Below are 19,244 nucleotides of genomic sequence, written 5' to 3' on the forward strand. Positions count from 1 at the left end.
CCTGCACTGTAAAAATGATTGGGCAGTTATACAGCCCCCCCCCCCCCCCGAATCACTTTTATATGTCAGCCGGGAACCTGGCTGATTAAAACGCTGATTAAAACACTGAAAAGCTTATGGCAGCCATAAGCTTGTTTTCCACTCCTCACTGCCTGGATGTACATAATACCTCCAAAGAGGCGAAGTAGTTAATACAGAGCTGAATTCATTTGTGTCTATAATGATGGCCTGGAGTTCAGCTTTAATGCCTTTAGGGTTGGAATTGATTTTTCCATTTTACATATTATGAACTTACCAACAACATTGATTTGTTCTCATTTTATAATTGGTGATAAAATATTTAATATACAGACAAATATAATATAAAATAAACTTTAGCCTAAATGCTACATAATACACAGTATGTAACAAAAACATCCCAGTGTTAAGGAAAACTTAAACATTGCTTTGTATCCCCCAAGAACAGTTTGATGTAACTGTAGATAATATTTAGTAGTAAGACAATAATATTTATATAGGAATAACCTGAGAGTGAAAATAGTCTCATGTCAATGAGTCTTGTTTTTCTGCGTTTGATGTGCATTTGGAACACACATCAAACGCAGGTCAGTAAAATACCATTGATATTAATTGAGCAGTACACATGGCAGTTCAGAACCCTTTATTTACTGACATTTATAAATTGCCACATGTCCCACAATACATAAATAGCCATGAACTACATCTTTTCTTGTCCATTGGGACTAGCCTAATATATCAGCTGATTTCTCTGTCCCAGCATGACATAAAATGTTTACACCTTCATTGATAAATTAATATGCATAAAACCTTAGGTCTTGTATTGTAGTTCATGTATAAATACCATACAACACAAAGGTAGAACGTCTGCTATAGAAGCCCAGCCAATCCACAAGTATTGGGCCTCATCTTGTCTCATTAAAAACATTATCAGTTGTCTGTGATGGAAACTTCTCAGTACAGCTTGTACTTCTGGCATTGATCGCCATCAATACATTCTGTACATGCCTCAGTCATGACTTTATCAGTATCAGACATTGCCAACAGTACTACTGTCATTTCTGAGGTTTGCTGATGCACCTCTGTTATCTGTAATGGAGGACCAAAACGAACAGGTGAGTGCAGCTTCATATACGTATATCTCTTTGGAGACCTGTGCCCTTCGGTTCTCAGTCGATGCACTCGCTGTTTTGTGGAGCCAATGCCTGCCTATGGAACTTCCTTACATGACTCCATAATGCCTATAGCAGGAGAATAAAATACTAGCAACAATTTTGGTACTGGAATAAGGACAGGAAATTGATCCCATCAGTGGCTTTCCACCCTGGAACAGAACTTTGGGTGGAACCCATTGTGAATGAACTATTATGGCTGGCCATACACGGTTCGAATATTGGCTAGTTCAGCAGGAACCGGCCAAGATTGGAACCATTAGTGGGCAAGCTGAATGTACCAAGTTGATCGACCAACAACTTGGGTACAACCAGCCGGTTGGATTCACTTATCACTATCGCAGGCGTCTGCTATAGCCGCTAGCTGTAATCTCTGCCTTGTCCTGGCAGGGACTGCTTCCCCCAACCGCCCACCAGGAGAAGACAATGGCCCGGCAGGAGGGATTCCCTTGTCAGCACTGTCTGTGTTGATGGGGGGATCAAGAATTTTTTTTCCTGCAACCCGTGGTTGCAGAAAAGAAATTTGCTCCATATAAGGCAGCCCTAAGGCTGCTGCTTCTTCTGACTTTCTTTTGAAAATGATAGTTGACCAACTGTCTGTCACGGACCTGAAACAAGTATCCAGCAAGTGAAGTCAAAGTGAAATCAGAACTCCTAATCTGTATATGCATTTTGGATTAGTGATTCAACTGAAGTTAGAGGTTATGCATGACAAACAATAAGCTAGCCTTTAAGAAGTTAGCCCCGCAGACTTCCCTCTGGAAGGTTTGCTTTAAAGGTTTGCTTTAAAGAGGAACTGAATCCTGTGCCCAAAAAAGGCAGGCAGAAAGCAAAGGGCTTTTCACCAGTATTGCCTTTTGTCTCTTAAGCCTCGTACACACGGCCGGTTTTCCTGGCAGGAAAACTGCCAGGAGAGCCTTTGGCCGGGAATCCCGGCCATGTGTATGCTCCCTAGCAGTTTTCCCGTCAGGAAAACAGACGGGAATCCCGACGGGGAAATAGACAACCCTGCTCTCTCTTTTTCCGTCGGGTTTCCCGGCAGAGTGTTTCCTGCCAAGAAAACCGCACATGCTCAATAACACTTTGACGCAAGCGCAGTAGCATACAAGGTTAGTGTGGGGTGTAGCAAGATGGCTGCGACAATATCAAATGTGACGAGACGCCGGCTCGTTGTAGTTGATGACGTCACTGCGTTCTTGCCATTCAAAAGAATGGCGGTTCTTTTGAGTGGCCATCTGTATACACGGCTTTGCAAGGCAAGCTTGCCAGGAATGCCATCAGGAAAACCAACGTTTTTTTCCTGATGGGATTCCCGGCCGTTTGTACAGGGCTTCAGCATTTTATATTTTCCCCTTACTGACTTACCATACCTTGTTCTGCACTGTATGGGGGTAACCATATTGGTAGAGACAAGGCTTTGCTTCCTTAACACAATAGTGGCATCACCAAATCTCACTATAAATCTCCTGAGATTAGTAGTCAGGGGTACAGTGCCTGAATCTCACACTACAAATACACAGCTATGAGGGTGTAGGCACAGGAGTACCTAGGCCTTCTCACATTCCATGAAATGCAATGCTTTTTTTTTACAGGAGGAATTCCAGACAAAATGTCAATTTTTCAGTTTATTGCTTAGGCACAGTTAATATTTGTTTAGAACATCATCAGTTCTATTTTAACAGTTGCTCAAAAATAAGCTAATGTGTTTTATGCTTTGAAGGCAGCACTTTCCCAGATAGAAGCATTTTCCCCCACCCATCATTCCCTCCTTTCTGTCTTTTTTTTACAGGTGTCAGATGGGGAACCTTCTAAAAGTCTTGTCTTATAGCGACCTAGAACAGTGTCCCACTTTTTTCCTTGACTTTGAACGTGAGATCATTTTAATTTTTCCATGTTTCTCTTTTGTTTTCATTATACTTTTAAGTTGGTTTTGTTTTATCATTAATTACATGTTCAGTTGCAAATATTCATTTTGTTGAGTTTAGCGCTATCGAAATAGCAATCTATGTTTTAGAATATTATGGTTTGGGATGTTAGTAGACCATGTTTTATTTTTTTTTAATTTTCCATAAAGTTGGTTTTACAGGTGGTGTAAAAATTAAAACAGCGGGGATCACTAACAGTGTGTGAAGTTAGTCATACATGGAGAATAATCACGATATAAAATTATTTTGGTGCAATCATGTGACAATCCCACCGTTTGTGCAATATAAACTATTGCCGTCGAGAACCTCAGGAGACTATTTTCTGAGAAAGTCAATTTGTTAAAAATGTTTGGCTAGTTTGCTACTCTTTCTGCTGATAAAGCAGACTATTTATCATTTCTGTCCCCTGCTTATGTCTATGCATGCATTTACAATGCTTGGTGCTTGTGCTGGGAACATTGTGAATGCATGCAGTTATTGTTGCTTCCAGGAGCTTGGTGTCAGGTTTTGTTTCCACCAGTAATGTATACTATTTCAATTATTGTTACTGATGCTTTCATTGTTATAAAAAAATGGGTACTGTATGGCCAGCTTTAGTTACAATGGTCATATTATTTTTAGGGATTGTTGTTTAACTAAGCAAATGAAGCAGAGTCTAATGAACCTCGCCTATAATTTTTAAAGGAGTTGTAAAGGAAAAAAAAAGTTCACCTTAATGCATTCTACGCATTAAGGTGAAAAAACATCAGATGATACAGCCCCAGCCCCCGTTTTACTTACCTGACCCTTCGAAAGTCCTGCTCTCGCGCTCGTCATCCTCCTCGAGTAGAAGCCCGGCCGTTGATTGGCTGCAGTGGATGGATTGAAAGCAGCGCAGCCATTGGCTGGCGCTGCTGGCAATCACATCCCATGACCCGGCGCGCCAGGAGGCAGGGCCAAGTGATACAGCGGTGGCTATGACCGCCACTGTATCACAAGAGCGCGCCCGCAACAGTTACACACCATGCTCGCTCGCTCGCATGTCTGTGTGTAGTTGCTGCGGGGAGGAGCCGCCGAGGGACCCCAGAAGACATGGATTGGGGCCACTGGAGGTAAGTATAACATGTTAATAAAATAATTCCTTTACAACTCCTTTAAAGAATAAGTGCACAATAAACTGAATTTACAGTAATAAGCATAATTTTCTCCTTTTTCCTGGGTGACTCAATGCCAGCAACCATAAAATCAGAATTCTCTTTATATGACATGCTTTTACACATGTCTTTCAGCATCAATGGAATGTGCTGAAAGAAGGTACTTGACGTGATTGTAGCCGTATTGAGTACTGCTTGGACCTTGAAGAAGGGGTAACACCCCGAAAGCTTGTCCTGAAAAATTGTATGTTAGTGCAAATAAAAAAAGTATCACGGACAGTTCTAAATTTTCTCTGAAAGTTTACTGTCAAAAAAAATAAATTTCTCTGAAAGAAGGTGGAAGATAGAGGATGCAACGTTTTTCAGAGTTAGGAGAAAGAAGATATTCCCAGTGTGCATTCAGATGCGCATAATTTGTGTTCATGCCAACCAATCTTAAAGCAGGACTAAACTGTATCTAAGTACACTATTTAATTTATTTTCAATATTCAAAGCAAACATGCTCATCCATCCATGTCTCCATGCTTTATTTATTTTTTGAGAAATCACTTTGAAAAACAACCCCCTAGCATTTCTAGCCAAGGCCATCAGGGCAGATGATTCACATCACAATTACTTTCTGGAATCCATCTGCCCTCAGATTAGGCATGTAGGCAGACAAGGCCCTCTTTCCCTCTTTCAGATGAAAGGAAAAAAATGCCCATGAAGACTCCTGGGATATATGACATCATTTTGGCCTAGACCAGGAAGCAAAAAAGCAAGTAAATATAATATACCTTATTTTCTATTTAGATGACTAAATAGACAGCAGCTTGCGGATTAAAAATAAGGATTACAAATTGGTAAAGTAGTTCCAAACTCAAAATGTTTTCTTTTTCCCTAATCCATTATATGCATTAAAGTAAAAAAAAACTCCCCACTACCTAATCTACCCAACCCCATCCTTAAAAGAGAAGTATGGGTTATTTTTTTTCCTATTCACACTTACCTCAGTGGATGCAGCATCAGACCGATGCTGCATCTGTCTCCCGCCGTCTCTTCACTGAGAACCGAGCCACTGAACACTGCTGATGGCTCGGTTCTCACTCCTCCCCAAGCAGAGCCATGCTGACTGTCAGTCGGCATCGCTTCTGCTCTACTTCTCTGCACTCATTGGAGCACTGAGCTGTGGAGGGGCAGGGAGAGGCTGTCTCAGCGGCTCGCTGAAATGCTGAGACTGCCATCAATCTAGACAGTTTACGGATCCATTCTTGGAAGTTGGGATGACGCGCTACCTCGACTTATGACAGTGACGTCAGCAGAGAGCGGACTTCAGACCACTCTCTGCTGAAAACGGGTCACAGGAGTGCAAAACTAATTGTACTTCTGTGACCCAGAGGAAAAGCCCAGCCTAAAAAGCTCAGGCTGGACTCCTTTGAACACTTGTCTGACTGAGTCACTCCTCCAGTGCTGTCTGGGCTGCAGCACCGCTGCTCTTGCTTCCTGGTCTCAGAAGACATTAAGAGCAGCAAGAGCCATAGCCTCCTGCTACTGTCAGAATAACTCCTATGAGAAGGCAGTGGGGGTTTGGCTTGCTGGTGCTGTGTGTGTCTGTAGTTGCACACAGCCCAGCAGGGGTGCCTTCTTAGCACCTGGCTTGCTGAGGGAGCATCTGTATGAAAAAGGAGCAGACAGCACCAGTGGGGGACTGAAAAAAGGAGATAAGGAAATCTGTGCAAAATCGCTGAGCAGAGCAGGTGAATACAGCGGGTAAAATACGTATTGAACACGTCACCATTTTTCTAGGTAAATATATTTCTAAAGGTGCTATTGACATGAAATTTTCACCACATGTCAGTAACAACCCATGCAATCAATACAGACAAGGAAACTAATCCAAACAATTTCAGAAATTAAGTTATGTGTAATAAAATGGAATGACACAGGCATAAAGTATTGAACACATGAAGAAAGGGAGGAGCAAAAAGGCAAGGGAAGCCATGACACCAGCTGAAATCTATCAGTAATTAGAATGCCATCCTGCCCCTTGTCAGTGCAAATTAATATCAGCTGGTTCAGTCTTAACTGATGGCCTATAAAAAGGTGTCTCATTACCAAGGTGTCACATAAGAAACATCTCATGATGGGTAAAAGCAAAGACCTTTGCAACCTTATTGTTGCAAAACATACTGATGGCATTGGTTACAGAAGGATTTCTAAACTTCTGAATGTTCCAGTGAGCACTGTTTTGGCCATAATCCGGAAGTGAAAACATAATTTCACCATAAACCGAGCGCGACCAGGTGATCCTTGCAAGATTTCTGACAGAGGAATGAAAAGAATTATCAGAAGAGTTTTCCAAGATCCTTGTGGAGAGCTTCAGAAAGACCTGGAATTAGCAGGTACAATTGTTTTAAAGAAAAACATAAAGTAATGCACTCATCCGCCATGGCCTGTATGCACACTCACCACGCAAGACTCCTTTGCTAAAGAAAAAGCATGTTGAAGCTCGTTTAACGTTTGCTGCACAACATTCAGACAAGCCTATCGAATACTGGGAGAATATAGTCTGGTCAGATGAGACCAAAATGTAACTCTTTGGACACCATAATATACACCATGTTTGGAGGTCAAATGGCACTGCAGATCACCCCAAAAACACCCAAAAACATCATGGTGTGGATGGGGCTGTTTTTCAGCATACAGTACTGGCAAACTTCACATCAATGAAGGAAGGATGAATGGAAAAATGTACCAAGACATTCTTGATAAAAATCTGCTACTATCTAACAGGATGATGAAGATGAAATGGGGGCGGACATTTCAGAAAGACTATGGGTCAGATTCTCAGAAGAGTTACGCCGGAGTATCTACTGATACACCGGCGTAATTCGAATTTCCCGCCGTCGTATCATTGTTTTGTATTCACAAAACAAGATACGACGGATTTAGGCGAGGATCCGACTGGTGTAAATCACTTACACCGTCGGATCCTAAATGCAATACAACGCCGACCGCTAGGTGGCGTTTGCATTCAGGTCTCATTTGTTTATGCAAATGAGCCTGATAAGCGTAAGGTTACCCCTGCTATATGAGGGGTAACCTTATGCCAGTCCGCCGTATGCCATGTTAAGTATGGCGTCGGGTCCGCTTCGTCTTTTCCCGTTGGGTACGTCGTTTTCCTAAGTCGTTCTTGAATACGACTTTACGTCAAGAGACGCACACGTCGGCATCATTGACGTTTTCCGTCGAGAACTGGAGCATGCGCACTGGGCTATTTTAAGCCCGGCGCATGCGCAGTTCGATCGGCACGGGGGCGCGCTTAATTTAAATACAAGCCGCCCCCTTTGAATTACGCGGGGATACGCCGGGCCTTTTACACTACGCCGCCGCAAACTACGGAGCAAGTGTTTGGGGAATACAGCACTTGCTCCTGTAAGTTGGGGCGGCGTAGTGTAAATAGCTTACGCAACACCGCCGCAGGATCTTAGAGAATCTGGCCCTATGATCCCAAACACAAGGCCAAGGAAACTCTCAATTTGTTTCAAAGATAGAAATCTAAGTTGCTAGAATGACTCAGCTAATCACCTGGCTTGAATCCAATAGAAAATCTATGGAAAGAACTAAAGATCAGTTCATAGAAGAGGACCACAGAACCATCAAAATTTAAAAGAAATTTAAATTTAAATAAATGGCCAAAATCACACCTGAGCAATGCATGTGACTAGTTTCTCCATACAGGAATTGTCTTGAAGCTGCCATTACCGACAAAGGATTTTGTACAAAGTATTAAATAATTTTCAGTTAGCATGTTCGATACTTTTTTCCCTGTGTCATTCCATTTTATTACGCATAACTTAATTTCTGAACTTATTTGTTTAAGTTTCTTAATGTATGGGTTGCATGGGTTGTTACCGACATGTGGTGAAAATTTCATGTCAATAGCACCTTTAAAAATTACTTTTTTCTGGATGTTGAATAAGATTGGATCTAATAGAACCATTGATGATCCCAGTCTTTAAAGGAGAAAATAAAAAGGATGTTAATATACACTGGCAAACAAGATTGCTTTGCCTGGGTTTGCTTGTAAAAATATGTAAACTTAGTGGAAGCTAAGGTTTTTTAAAAGTTCACTTATTCTTTAAACTGGTTCTAAAGGCTAAGGGCCAGATTCAGAAAGAAGTTACGCTGGCGTATCTATTGATACGCTGCGTAACCTCTAGGATGCTCCGGCGTATCTTTTTTCTGTATTCAGAAAACAAGATACGTCGGAATTTTGCCAAGATCCAACTGGCGTTAGCCTCTTACGCCGTCGTATCTTTGTTACATATTTATGCTGGCCGCTAGGTGACGCTTCCGTAGATTTACGTGAAGAATATGCAAATTAGGTAGATACGCCGATTCACAAACGTACGTACGCCCGGCGCATTTTTTTACGTCGTTTACGTAAGGCTTTTTCCGGCGTAAAGTTACCCCTGCTATATGAGGTGTAGCCAATGTTAAGTATGGACGTCGGCCCATTGTCAAATTTTTTACGATTTACGTCGCTTGCGTAAGTCGTTAGCGAATAAGTTATGTTCACGTCTAAAGCATTGGCGATTTGCGGCGTAATTGGGATTCTTTCACGGACGGCGCATGCGCCGTTCGTAAGAAACGTCAAATACGTGGGGTCACGATTAGTTAGCATAGGACACGCCCCCAACCAGCCTCTTTTGAATTACGCCGCCCCATATACGCCGCCCCATATACGCTACGCCGCCGTAACTAAAGGCGCAACTTCTTTGTGAATACAGTACTCGCCTTTCTAAGTTACGGCGGCGTAGCGTTTCTGAGATACGCTACACCCGCCTAAAGATAGGTGCCTGTACATGAATCTGGCCCTAAAGGTTTATTTTTACCCCCAGTCCCTCTTTCACTACATACCTGTCTCCTCTTTTGATCTAGCACTGTGCCCGAAAGCAGCATTTCTGCTCTCTCTCTCCTCAGGCACAGAGGCAGCAGCTGGGAGCCATTTGCTCTTGCTCCTGTCAATCAAATCCTGTAAGGAGAGAGCATGACAAGCGCTGCTTGCTATGGAGGCAGACATAGAAGAGGTGGAGCCAAGAACACTGGCAAGGGACCCCTGAGGGGCTGCTTTGTGCAAAACCATTGCACAGAGCAGGTAAGTATAACATGTTTATTAATTAAAAAAAGAAAACAATCTAAACATTTTAGAAACGCTTTAAGCTTTACCATGGTTATGAATATATGCTTAAATTGGTATTAAATATGGCTTTAAGAAATGTCTTAAAATAATCAACATAGCACAGGCTAATCTTTTACTGTCCTCGTTTGTATATGTGTACTTGGTGTACTTATATTCTATGTGCCTACAGTAAGTAGTAACACCCAATTTGCTATTGTGCCTGCCTAATTATTATCCTCAGCGTAAATAACTGTGCATTCTTTTTCAGCAAACAGAAGAAATTGCATTAACAACATGCAATATTTTTACCTTGTTTATATAACCCACATTTTTTACTGGAAGAAAAGAACTTAGTGGCGAGCTATGTGTACAGAATCTTTAATAACTTACGTATATGGACACAGTGAACCCTTTATAGATCTAGCTGTTAACATTTTAACATACATTGCCTCTGTACCCTAGATTTGTTTTTTTTTTAAAGCAAACCCCTGTATACAGTGCCTTGAAAAAGTAGAGGAAGGAAAATGATAAATGCCTGTCAACATTTTTTACAAATAAATATCTGAAAAGTCTGATGTGCATTTGTATTCAGACCCTTTAAGCTGATACCCCTAACTAAAATCTAGTGGAACCAATTGCCTTCAGAAGTCACCTAATTCGTAAATAGACTCCACCTGTGTGAACCTGTGTGTAATTTAATTAGTGTAAATACAGCTGTTCTGTGAAGCCCTCAGAGGTTTGTTAGAGAACCTTAGTGAACAAACAGCATCGTGAAGGCCACTTAACACACCAGACAGGTCAGGGATAAAGTTGTGGAGAAGTTTAAAGCAGGGTTATGTTATAAAAAAATATCCCAAGGAGCTCACGGAGCACTGTTCAAACCATCATCAGAAAATGGAAAGAGTATGGCGCAACTGCAAACCAAGACATGGCCGACTACCTAAACTGACAGGCTGAGCAAGGAGAGCATTCATCAGAGATGCGGCCAGAGGAGCTGCAGAGATCCACAGTTCAGGTGGGGGAATCTGTCCACAGGACAACTATTAGTTGTGCACTCCACAAATCTGGCCTTTATGGAAGAGGGGCAAGAAGAAAGCCATAAGAAGTTTAATTTGCAGTTTGTGAGAAGTCATGTGGGGGACACAGCAAACATGTGGAAGAAGGTGTTCTGGTCAGATGAGACCAAAATTGAACTCTTTGGCCTTAAAGCAAAACACTATGTGTGGCGGAAAACTAACACAATACACAATGCCCACTGTATATAACATGGTGGTGGCAGCATCATGTTGCAGGGATGCTTTTCTTCAGCAGGGACAGGGAAACTGGTCATAGTTGATGGGAAGAAAGATGGAGCCAAATACAGGGCAATCTTAGAAAAAAAACCTGTTAGAGTCTGCAAAAAAGACTTGAGACTGGGGCAGAGGTTCACCTTCCAGCAGGACAACGACCCTAAACATACAGCCAGAGCTACAATGGAATGGTTTTTAGATCAAAGCATATTCATGTGTTAGAATGGCCCAGTCAAAGTCCAGACCTAAATCCAATTGAGAATCTATGGCAAGACTTGAAAATTGCTGTTCACAGACCCTATCCATCCAATCTGACAGATTGCAAAGAAGAATGGGCAAAAATGTCACTCTCTAGATGTGTAAAGCTGGTAGAAACATACCCAAAAAAGACTTGCAGCTGTGATTGCAGTGAAAGGTGGATCTACAAAGTATTGACTCAGGGGGGCTGAATACAAATGCACGCCACACTTTTCACATATACAGTAAAGTGAGTACACACCTCACATTTTTGTTAATATTTTATTATACCTTTTCATGTGACAACACTGAAGAAATGACACTTTGCTACAATGTAAAGTAGTGAGTGTACAGCTTGTATAACAGTGTAAATTTATTTTCCCCTCAAAATAACTCCACATACAGCCATTAATGTCTAACCTGCTGTCAACAAAAGGGAGTACACCCCTAAGTGAAAATGTCAAAATTGGGTCTAAAGTATCAATATTTTGTGTGGCCATCATTATTTTCCAGCACTGCCTTAACCCTCTTGGGCATGGAGTTCACCAGAACTATAAGGGGGATATAAAAATAAAAAAGGAGGGGAGTGAAGTGACAGTGGGCCGTGAAATAATAAATATATTGACACAGTGGGGGTAACCCACAATAAAACGTGAAATAAGTGTGGTCTAGCCTAAACAGTGTATCTAAAACACGTATAGGGAATCTTCAAATTATCAATGATACGTGAACAGTTCAAACAAAAAACTTCCCAAGCAATTAATAGAAATAAACAAATATCCGATTTGGTAAAACTTGAAAAAAAGGAAGAAGTCTTGTGGACAGTTATCTAGTACAGTCCAACAAACAGGTAAAGTGACTAATAAATAGATAAGTGAAAAAAATATAAATTATATATCACACTCAGGTGAATGGAGGTGCGTGCTTGGGTAGGTTCACACAACGTGTACCCTTCACCAATAGTGAATCAGAAGGCTTACCTCTCTGCTCACATACAAACCCTGAGACAATCACTGTACCAGCAGGATGTTAACTGGATCTCTGCTTATCTCGATCGTGGTGCATATATATAAAGATAATGGTGTGAAAGTTGTAACTTTGTCTTCTTACAGGCAATAAGTAGACATAGTGCCCAAAATAAGTAGTGACTGATTGTCCACTTACACTACTTACAAAAGTGTATGAGGAGCGTGTGCCTATCTCCACGAGCGCCGAGCTCGTATCCCAATCTTCTTCCAGCTGTCAGTTTCTCTTTAGCAGCATATGAGCCGTCCGCTCATGATGAGATGTATGGGCGGGGATGGAAGAAGAGAGGGGGGGCACATCGCATAAACCAGGCAGCAAATGAATTTAATAAAACAAAAAAGTAAAAGACTCACATGGGGCAGTCTCAGGGCGGTCCCGTAGCAACGAACGCCGCGCTCGTCCACCGTCCGTCAGATGCTGCTCCTACTGTGTACTCTGTGTTTCCCAACACAGAGTACACAGTAGGAGCAGCATCTGACGGACGGTGGACGAGCGCGGCGTTCGTTGCTACGGGACCGCCCTGAGACTGCCCCATGTGAGTCTTTTACTTTTTTGTTTTATTAAATTCATTTGCTGCCTGGTTTATGCGATGTGCCCCCCCTCTCTTCTTCCATCCCCGCCCATACATCTCATCATGAGCGGACGGCTCATATGCTGCTAAAGAGAAACTGACAGCTGGAAGAAGATTGGGATACGAGCTCGGCGCTCGTGGAGATAGGCACACGCTCCTCATACACTTTTGTAAGTAGTGTAAGTGGACAATCAGTCACTACTTATTTTGGGCACTATGTCTACTTATTGCCTGTAAGAAGACAAAGTTACAACTTTCACACCATTATCTTTATATATATGCACCACGATCGAGATAAGCAGAGATCCAGTTAACATCCTGCTGGTACAGTGATTGTCTCAGGGTTTGTATGTGAGCAGAGAGGTAAGCCTTCTGATTCACTATTGGTGAAGGGTACACGTTGTGTGAACCTACCCAAGCACGCACCTCCATTCACCTGAGTGTGATATATAATTTATATTTTTTTCACTTATCTATTTATTAGTCACTTTACCTGTTTGTTGGACTGTACTAGATAACTGTCCACAAGACTTCTTCCTTTTTTTCAAGTTTTACCAAATCGGATATTTGTTTATTTCTATTAATTGCTTGGGAAGTTTTTTGTTTGAACTGTTCACGTATCATTGATAATTTGAAGATTCCCTATACGTGTTTTAGATACACTGTTTAGGCTAGACCACACTTATTTCACGTTTTATTGTGGGTTACCCCCACTGTGTCAATATATTTATTATTTCACGGCCCACTGTCACTTCACTCCCCTCCTTTTTTATTTTTATATCCCCCTTATAGTTCAGTTTTTGTACAGCGCAGACACTTCCACATTCACATAGTATCAATTCTTTTGTCTTGAGAGGACAACACTCTTGGTGTTTGCTGCAGTATTTACGCCCACTTACCCCACTGTCCCTTTCTCTGGCCCACTCCCCTTCACTTTTATCCCATACAGCGCAGGAGCCCACCCAATACATGGAGTTCACCAGAGCTTCACAGGTTGCCACTGGAGTCCTCTTCCACTCCTCCATGACGACATTGCGGAGCTAGTGGATGTTAGAGACCTTGCGCTCCTCCACCTTCCGTTTGAGGATGCCCCACAGATGCTGAAAAGGGTTTAGGTCTGGAGACATGCTTGGCCAGTCCATCACCTTTACCCTCAGCTTCTTTAGCAAGGCAGTGGTCGTCTTGGAGGAATACTGCCCTGCGGCCCAGTCTCCGAAGGGAGGGAATCGTTCTCTGCTTCAGTATGTCAATGAACAGTAGCTCCCCAGTGCTAGCACCACCACCATGCTTGACTGTAGACAAGACACGCTTGTCTTTGTACTCCTCACCTGGTTGCCGCCACACAAGCTCGACACCATCTGAACCAAATAAGTTTATCTTGGTCTCATCAGATCACAGGACATGAATCCAGTAATCCATTGCGGGCTTTTTTGTGCTTCATCTTTAGAAGAGGCTTCCTTCTGGGATGACAGCCATGCAGACCAATTTGATGCAGTGTGCGGGGTATGGTCTGATCACTGACAGGTGGAGCCCCAACCCCTTCAGCCTCTACAGCAATGCTGGCAGCACTCATACATCTATTTCCCAAAGACAACCTCTAGATATGACGTTGAGCTCAACCCCATTGGTCTACCATGGCGAGGCCTGTTTTGAGCGGAACCTGTCCTGTTAAACTGCTGTATGGTCTTGGTATCAGTGCTGCAGCTCAGTTTCAGAGTCTTGGCAATCTTCTTATAGCCTAGGCCATCTTTATGTAGAGCAACAATTCTTTTTTCAGATCCTCAGAGAGTTCTTTGCCATGAGGTGCCGTGTTGAACTTCCAGTGACCAGTATGAGAGACCTTGTAACACTAACAAGTCACATGACACCAGTGAGGAAAATGGCTAATTGGGCCCAATTTTGATATTTTCACTTAGGGGTGTACTCACTTTTGTTGCCAGCGGTTTAGAATTGAATGGCTGTGTGTTGAGTTATTTGGAGGGGATAGCAAATTTACACTGTTATACAAGCTGTACATTCACTACTTTATATTGTAATTTCTTCAGTGTTGTCACATTAAAAGATATAATAAAATATTTACAAAAATGTGAGGGGTGTACTCACTTTTGTAAAATACTGTATATTTGGAAAACCATTTATCATTTTCCTTCCACTTCACAATTATGTGCCACTTTGTGTTGGTCTATCACATACAGTAAAATCCTAATAAAATACATTTACATTTTTGGTTGTAACATGACAAACGGGGTATGAATACCTTTTCAAGGTACTGTATATCTGATGAATCTATATACACTCTCTTCTCATTATCGTTGCTTGATGCACTGTTTCCTTCATTACGGAGCCTTGACTAGAGGTCCTGACACTGCTTGAGTGCTAGAGGCAATACCATCTGCCTAAGAGGCAAAAACCCTGGGAGAAAAAGAGATGACTTTGTAGACAAAATCTCCCTCATGGCGATTTTTTTTTTTTATATATATATAGATTTTGTTTAGTACTGTGGACCCAGACTGAATATGTCTTAGTATTCTTATTGTATGTCTGCTGTTTTGTGGTGTGCGCACAGCTGTTATGGCAAACGCTTACTGCATTCAGTGTTCCTCTTAGTAAAAAATCAACATATTGTGCTGAATGGGTTGTGCTATGCTTTCTAGCTCTGTTGTCAAAGGCACATCACTCTCTTATTATGTTTGGGAATTCTAGATGCACAGCCCACGGAGGCAGAAACAGTAGTGTGGAATCAAGTCAACTCTGTCCTAGAAGAAGCCCAGAGTATCCTGGCTGAACTGCAATCATACCGGGGTGCTGGGCAGGAAATAAGACAGGTGAGCTATGTCCTGCACAGCTGACATTTATTACCACTTCAATACCACATTCTATTATCCCCTTCCTGCCCAGGCCAATTTTCAGATTTCAGCGCTGTCGCATTTTCAATGACAATTGCGTGGTCATGCTACACTATACCCAAATTATTATTTTTTACACAAATAGAGCTTTCTTTTGGTGGTATTTAACCAATTGCCGACCAGCCACCGTCATTATACAGCGGCTGGTCGGCTCGTAGCTGTACATTGGGGCCTTCAAGCGGGATAGCGGGAGCGCCCACTGCACAGCAGGTGTGCTGACAGGGCCGGATTCCAGACAAGGCCAACAAGGCCAGGCCTCGGGGCGGCAGTGGGTGCAGGGGCGGCACTGCGGCTGAGAGGAGAGGACACTTTCACTTTAATTTCCGGAGTTCCCCCCTGTCATGTCACGGATGGTGAGAGGAGAGAAAACAGAGGGAAGAGGAGGTGAGATGGCTCTCAATGTAATTTTCGGCAGCAGCAAAATACCCCCCCCCCGGTTCTCAATGTCATTTTGTCAGACCCACCAATGCTCAATGTCACCCCCCTGCTTCTCAATTTTCGGCAGCAGCACCTCCCCGCCTCTAATGTCATATTCGGCAGCAAACCCCCCCCCCCCCCCTCTTCGTGTGTTTCCGAAAAAGTCCCCGGATAATGTCCCCCCTGTACTGCGCAGGCGGGGGCGGCATTGAAGGACCCGGCCTTGGGGCGGCAAAGGGAGTAAATCCGGGCCTGAGTGCTGATGCTCGTGACCGGTGGTCTCGATGACCGCCTGCCGCGAGCGATCGTGGGCAGGAGAGGCAGAACAGGGACGTGTGTGTGTGTAAACACACACATCCCTGTTCTGTTCTGAGAGGAGATGCAGATTGTGAGTTCCTACAAGCTGGGAACCACAAGCTGTCATCTCCTATAGTGAGTCCCCTCCCCCAACAGTAAGAACACACATTAGGGAACACAGTTAACTTCTTGATCTCCCCCTAGTGTTAACCCCTTCCCTGTCAGTGACATTTACACAGTAATCAGTGCATTTTTATAGCAATAATCGCTGTATAAATGCCAATGGTACCAAAAATGTGTCAAAAGTGTCCGATATGTCCACCATAATGTCGCAGTCCCGATAAAAATTGCAGATCGCCGTGATTACTAGTAAAAAAATTATAATATAAAAAATGCCATAAATCTTTCCCCTATTTTGTAGATAGACGATATAACTTTTGTGCAAACTATTCAATATACGCTTATTGCGATTATTATTACCAAAAATATGTAGAAGAATACATATCAGCCTAAACTGAGGAAAAAATTAGCTTTTTTTAAAAAACATTGGAGCTATTTATTACAGCAAAAAGTACAAAATATTGTGTTTTTTTCTAAATTTTCGCTCTTTTTTAGTTTATAGCGCAAAAAATAAAAACCGAAGAGGTGATCAAATACCACCAAAAGAAATCTCTATTTGTAGGGAAAAAAGGGACGTCAATTTTGTTTGGGTACTACATCACACCTCTGCGCAATTGTCAGTTAAAGCGGCACAGTGCCATATCGCAAAAAATGGCCTGGTCATTGAGCAGCCAAATCTTCCAGGGCTGAAGTGGTTAATCACCACAGTTTTTTTTTTGCTAAACAAAAAAAAAGACTAAACATTTTAAAAAAACATACATTTTTCTTTGTTTCTGTTATACATTTTTGCAAAAAAATAATTGCTCTTCAAAAATGTTGCCTAAAATGTGTTACATTTCTTTGGTGAAATTAACCAAAATCAGTGTACAGTATATTTTTTAGTCTGTAGGTTGGGCATAAGGGAAAATAAGAGACGGTGGGGGATCATAGGAAGAAGCATTTTGTTGGAAGGTAATGGAGATATGAAAGGAGCGCTTACAGTAATAACAAGGAGAGTAGGGGACAAGTTGGAGGGAGCATCAGCTCACTGGATCAGCAGTCCCCCCCCTACCTGGATTTGGCAGTGACGAAGGACCTAGAGGGAGGACTTAGGTGAGTTCATCTGCTATTACAAGGTAAGGAGGAAAAATGCTTAGTACAGTGGGTTTGAGGTGTGTGTAAAGGAAATTTGGTCAACAAATTCGTTTTATCCTTGAGTGGGGCTTTAAGCTACAGCTATACTTCTCCTCATTTTCTTTGCTCAGACTTTCGTAAATCTCTCCAGTGTTTATTTAATAGTTCTTACATTGTGCTTTGCTGCTTAAAATATATTTTTGTACCTGTGCTAAATGCCAGATCCACCCATTGGCATTTGACTGTGGCTTGTGTGTGTGTTTTCATAACCTCCATCTTTGCCACATCAACAATGTACTGGTGCACAGTGTGAGAAATTAAAGCTGATGACCTATAAAGTTAACTTCTGTTCCTTCTCTGTGCGTGTTTGTGGTCCACCTCTGTACACTATTTTAAACATATACATTTATTGAAATCTTATCAGTACATTTTTGCTAAACGGTTAAAGAATAAGTCTAAAGCCTCGTGCACACGACCGAGGAACTCGACGGTTGAAACACATTGTTTTCCTCGTCGAGTTCCTTGTTAGGCTGTCGAGGAACTCCACAAGGCAAGTTTCTCCATTCCCGTCGAGGAAATAGAGAACTTGCTCTCTTTTTGGCTCGTCGAGTTTCTCGACAGTTTCCTCGACGAAAATGTACACACGACCGGTTTCTTCGGCAAAAAAATATCTCCCAGCAAGTTTCTTGCTGTTTTTTGCCGAGAAACTCAGTCGTGTGTACAAGGCCTTAGCTGTTTACTAATTTTTCCTTGGCTTCTGGAAGGTTCATTTTGATTACTTGGTGGCTTGTTGAATCTCTCAGGTACCCAATGAGGAGATCTCATACTAGATATCTCAGATTTTGTTACCTGGCCCCTTACGTTTTGTATTTCTGTGAAGGGACCAGTGTTAACACTACTCAAATAATACTCCATGCAAAATAGTGATATGTTTCTCCAAAGAGACTCGGCTACTTTAAGAATATTTAAAGCTGAAGTACCATATAATTGCAGCATCTTTCAGTAATCTCTCCTTTGACAGAATGCGGGGCCATTCTGATTGGTTAAAGCTCAGACACTTCTAGGTAGTGTTGGATCTGGCTACTAAGCCATGCCCCTAACATTTCTATTGGCTCATTACTATGATAAACTACCTCACTGGCCAATGGGCATGTGTGTGGGTGGTTGGGAATACTTTGGCAGCATTGCAGCCTTGCCTGGTCAGAATAGCCTAGCATTCAGGCAAAGTAAAATACAATGTAAGCTGTACTCGTCGTGCCTGCACGTAATACCTTTCAACAGAGTGACAGAGTCTCTATTATATGCCCAAAGGCCACTCAAAATTGAATATTATCTTAGGATTGCAGCAGGTCTACGGTGTGTATAACCCCAGCAAGAGTTGATGGCTTTATGCTGTTTGGTAGTTTCTCTCTTATTATTATTTGCAATTTATATAGCGCCAACAGTTTACACAGCGCTTTACAATGTAGAGGGGAGACAGCACAATTAGAGTACAGTTCAATACAGAAGGTACAGGAGGGCCCTGCTCGTAGAGCTTACATTCTAAAGTTGGAGGGGGGGGGGGTGTTACAAAAGGTAATAGCTGCAGAGAATGATTTGATGGGGGTGGCTCGGAGACAGTTGTTAGGTGGTTGTGGGATAGGCTTCCCTGAATAAATGAGTTTTCAGGGATCTCCTAAAAGGTGTACAGGGTAGGGGCTGATCGGACATACCGGGGCAGGGAGTTCCAGAGGATGGGAACATGGATGGGATGGGAACATACTGAACATGATTTGGTGGAGTTAAAGGGTACATATAATGCCCAAGCCAACCAACAGTTTTTCAGTCTGTTACAGCGTGACGAATGTGCTATCTCC

The 19,244-nt window shown here is 42.3% G+C and overlaps 1 protein-coding gene across 4 annotated transcripts in view; it reads left to right on the top strand.

The window, feature by feature from the left end:
- Positions 1–19,244, top strand: part of LOC120926774 (CYFIP-related Rac1 interactor A-like) — a 144,857-nt gene that overhangs the window by 106,821 nt on the left and 18,792 nt on the right. For 3 of the 4 annotated variants that reach the window (XM_040336967.1, XM_040336965.1, XM_040336966.1), the window contains exon 3: positions 15,239–15,360. In XM_040336967.1, the coding sequence (XP_040192901.1) occupies positions 15,239–15,360 (122 nt within the window). Of the gene's footprint in view, positions 1–2,979; positions 3,060–15,238; positions 15,361–19,244 lie in introns of all 4 variants that reach the window. The other variant, XM_040336964.1, reaches the window with a different exon arrangement.

This window comes from Rana temporaria, chromosome 2 (genome assembly GCF_905171775.1).
Source record: "Rana temporaria chromosome 2, aRanTem1.1, whole genome shotgun sequence".
Classification (NCBI taxonomy): domain Eukaryota; kingdom Metazoa; phylum Chordata; class Amphibia; order Anura; family Ranidae; genus Rana; species Rana temporaria.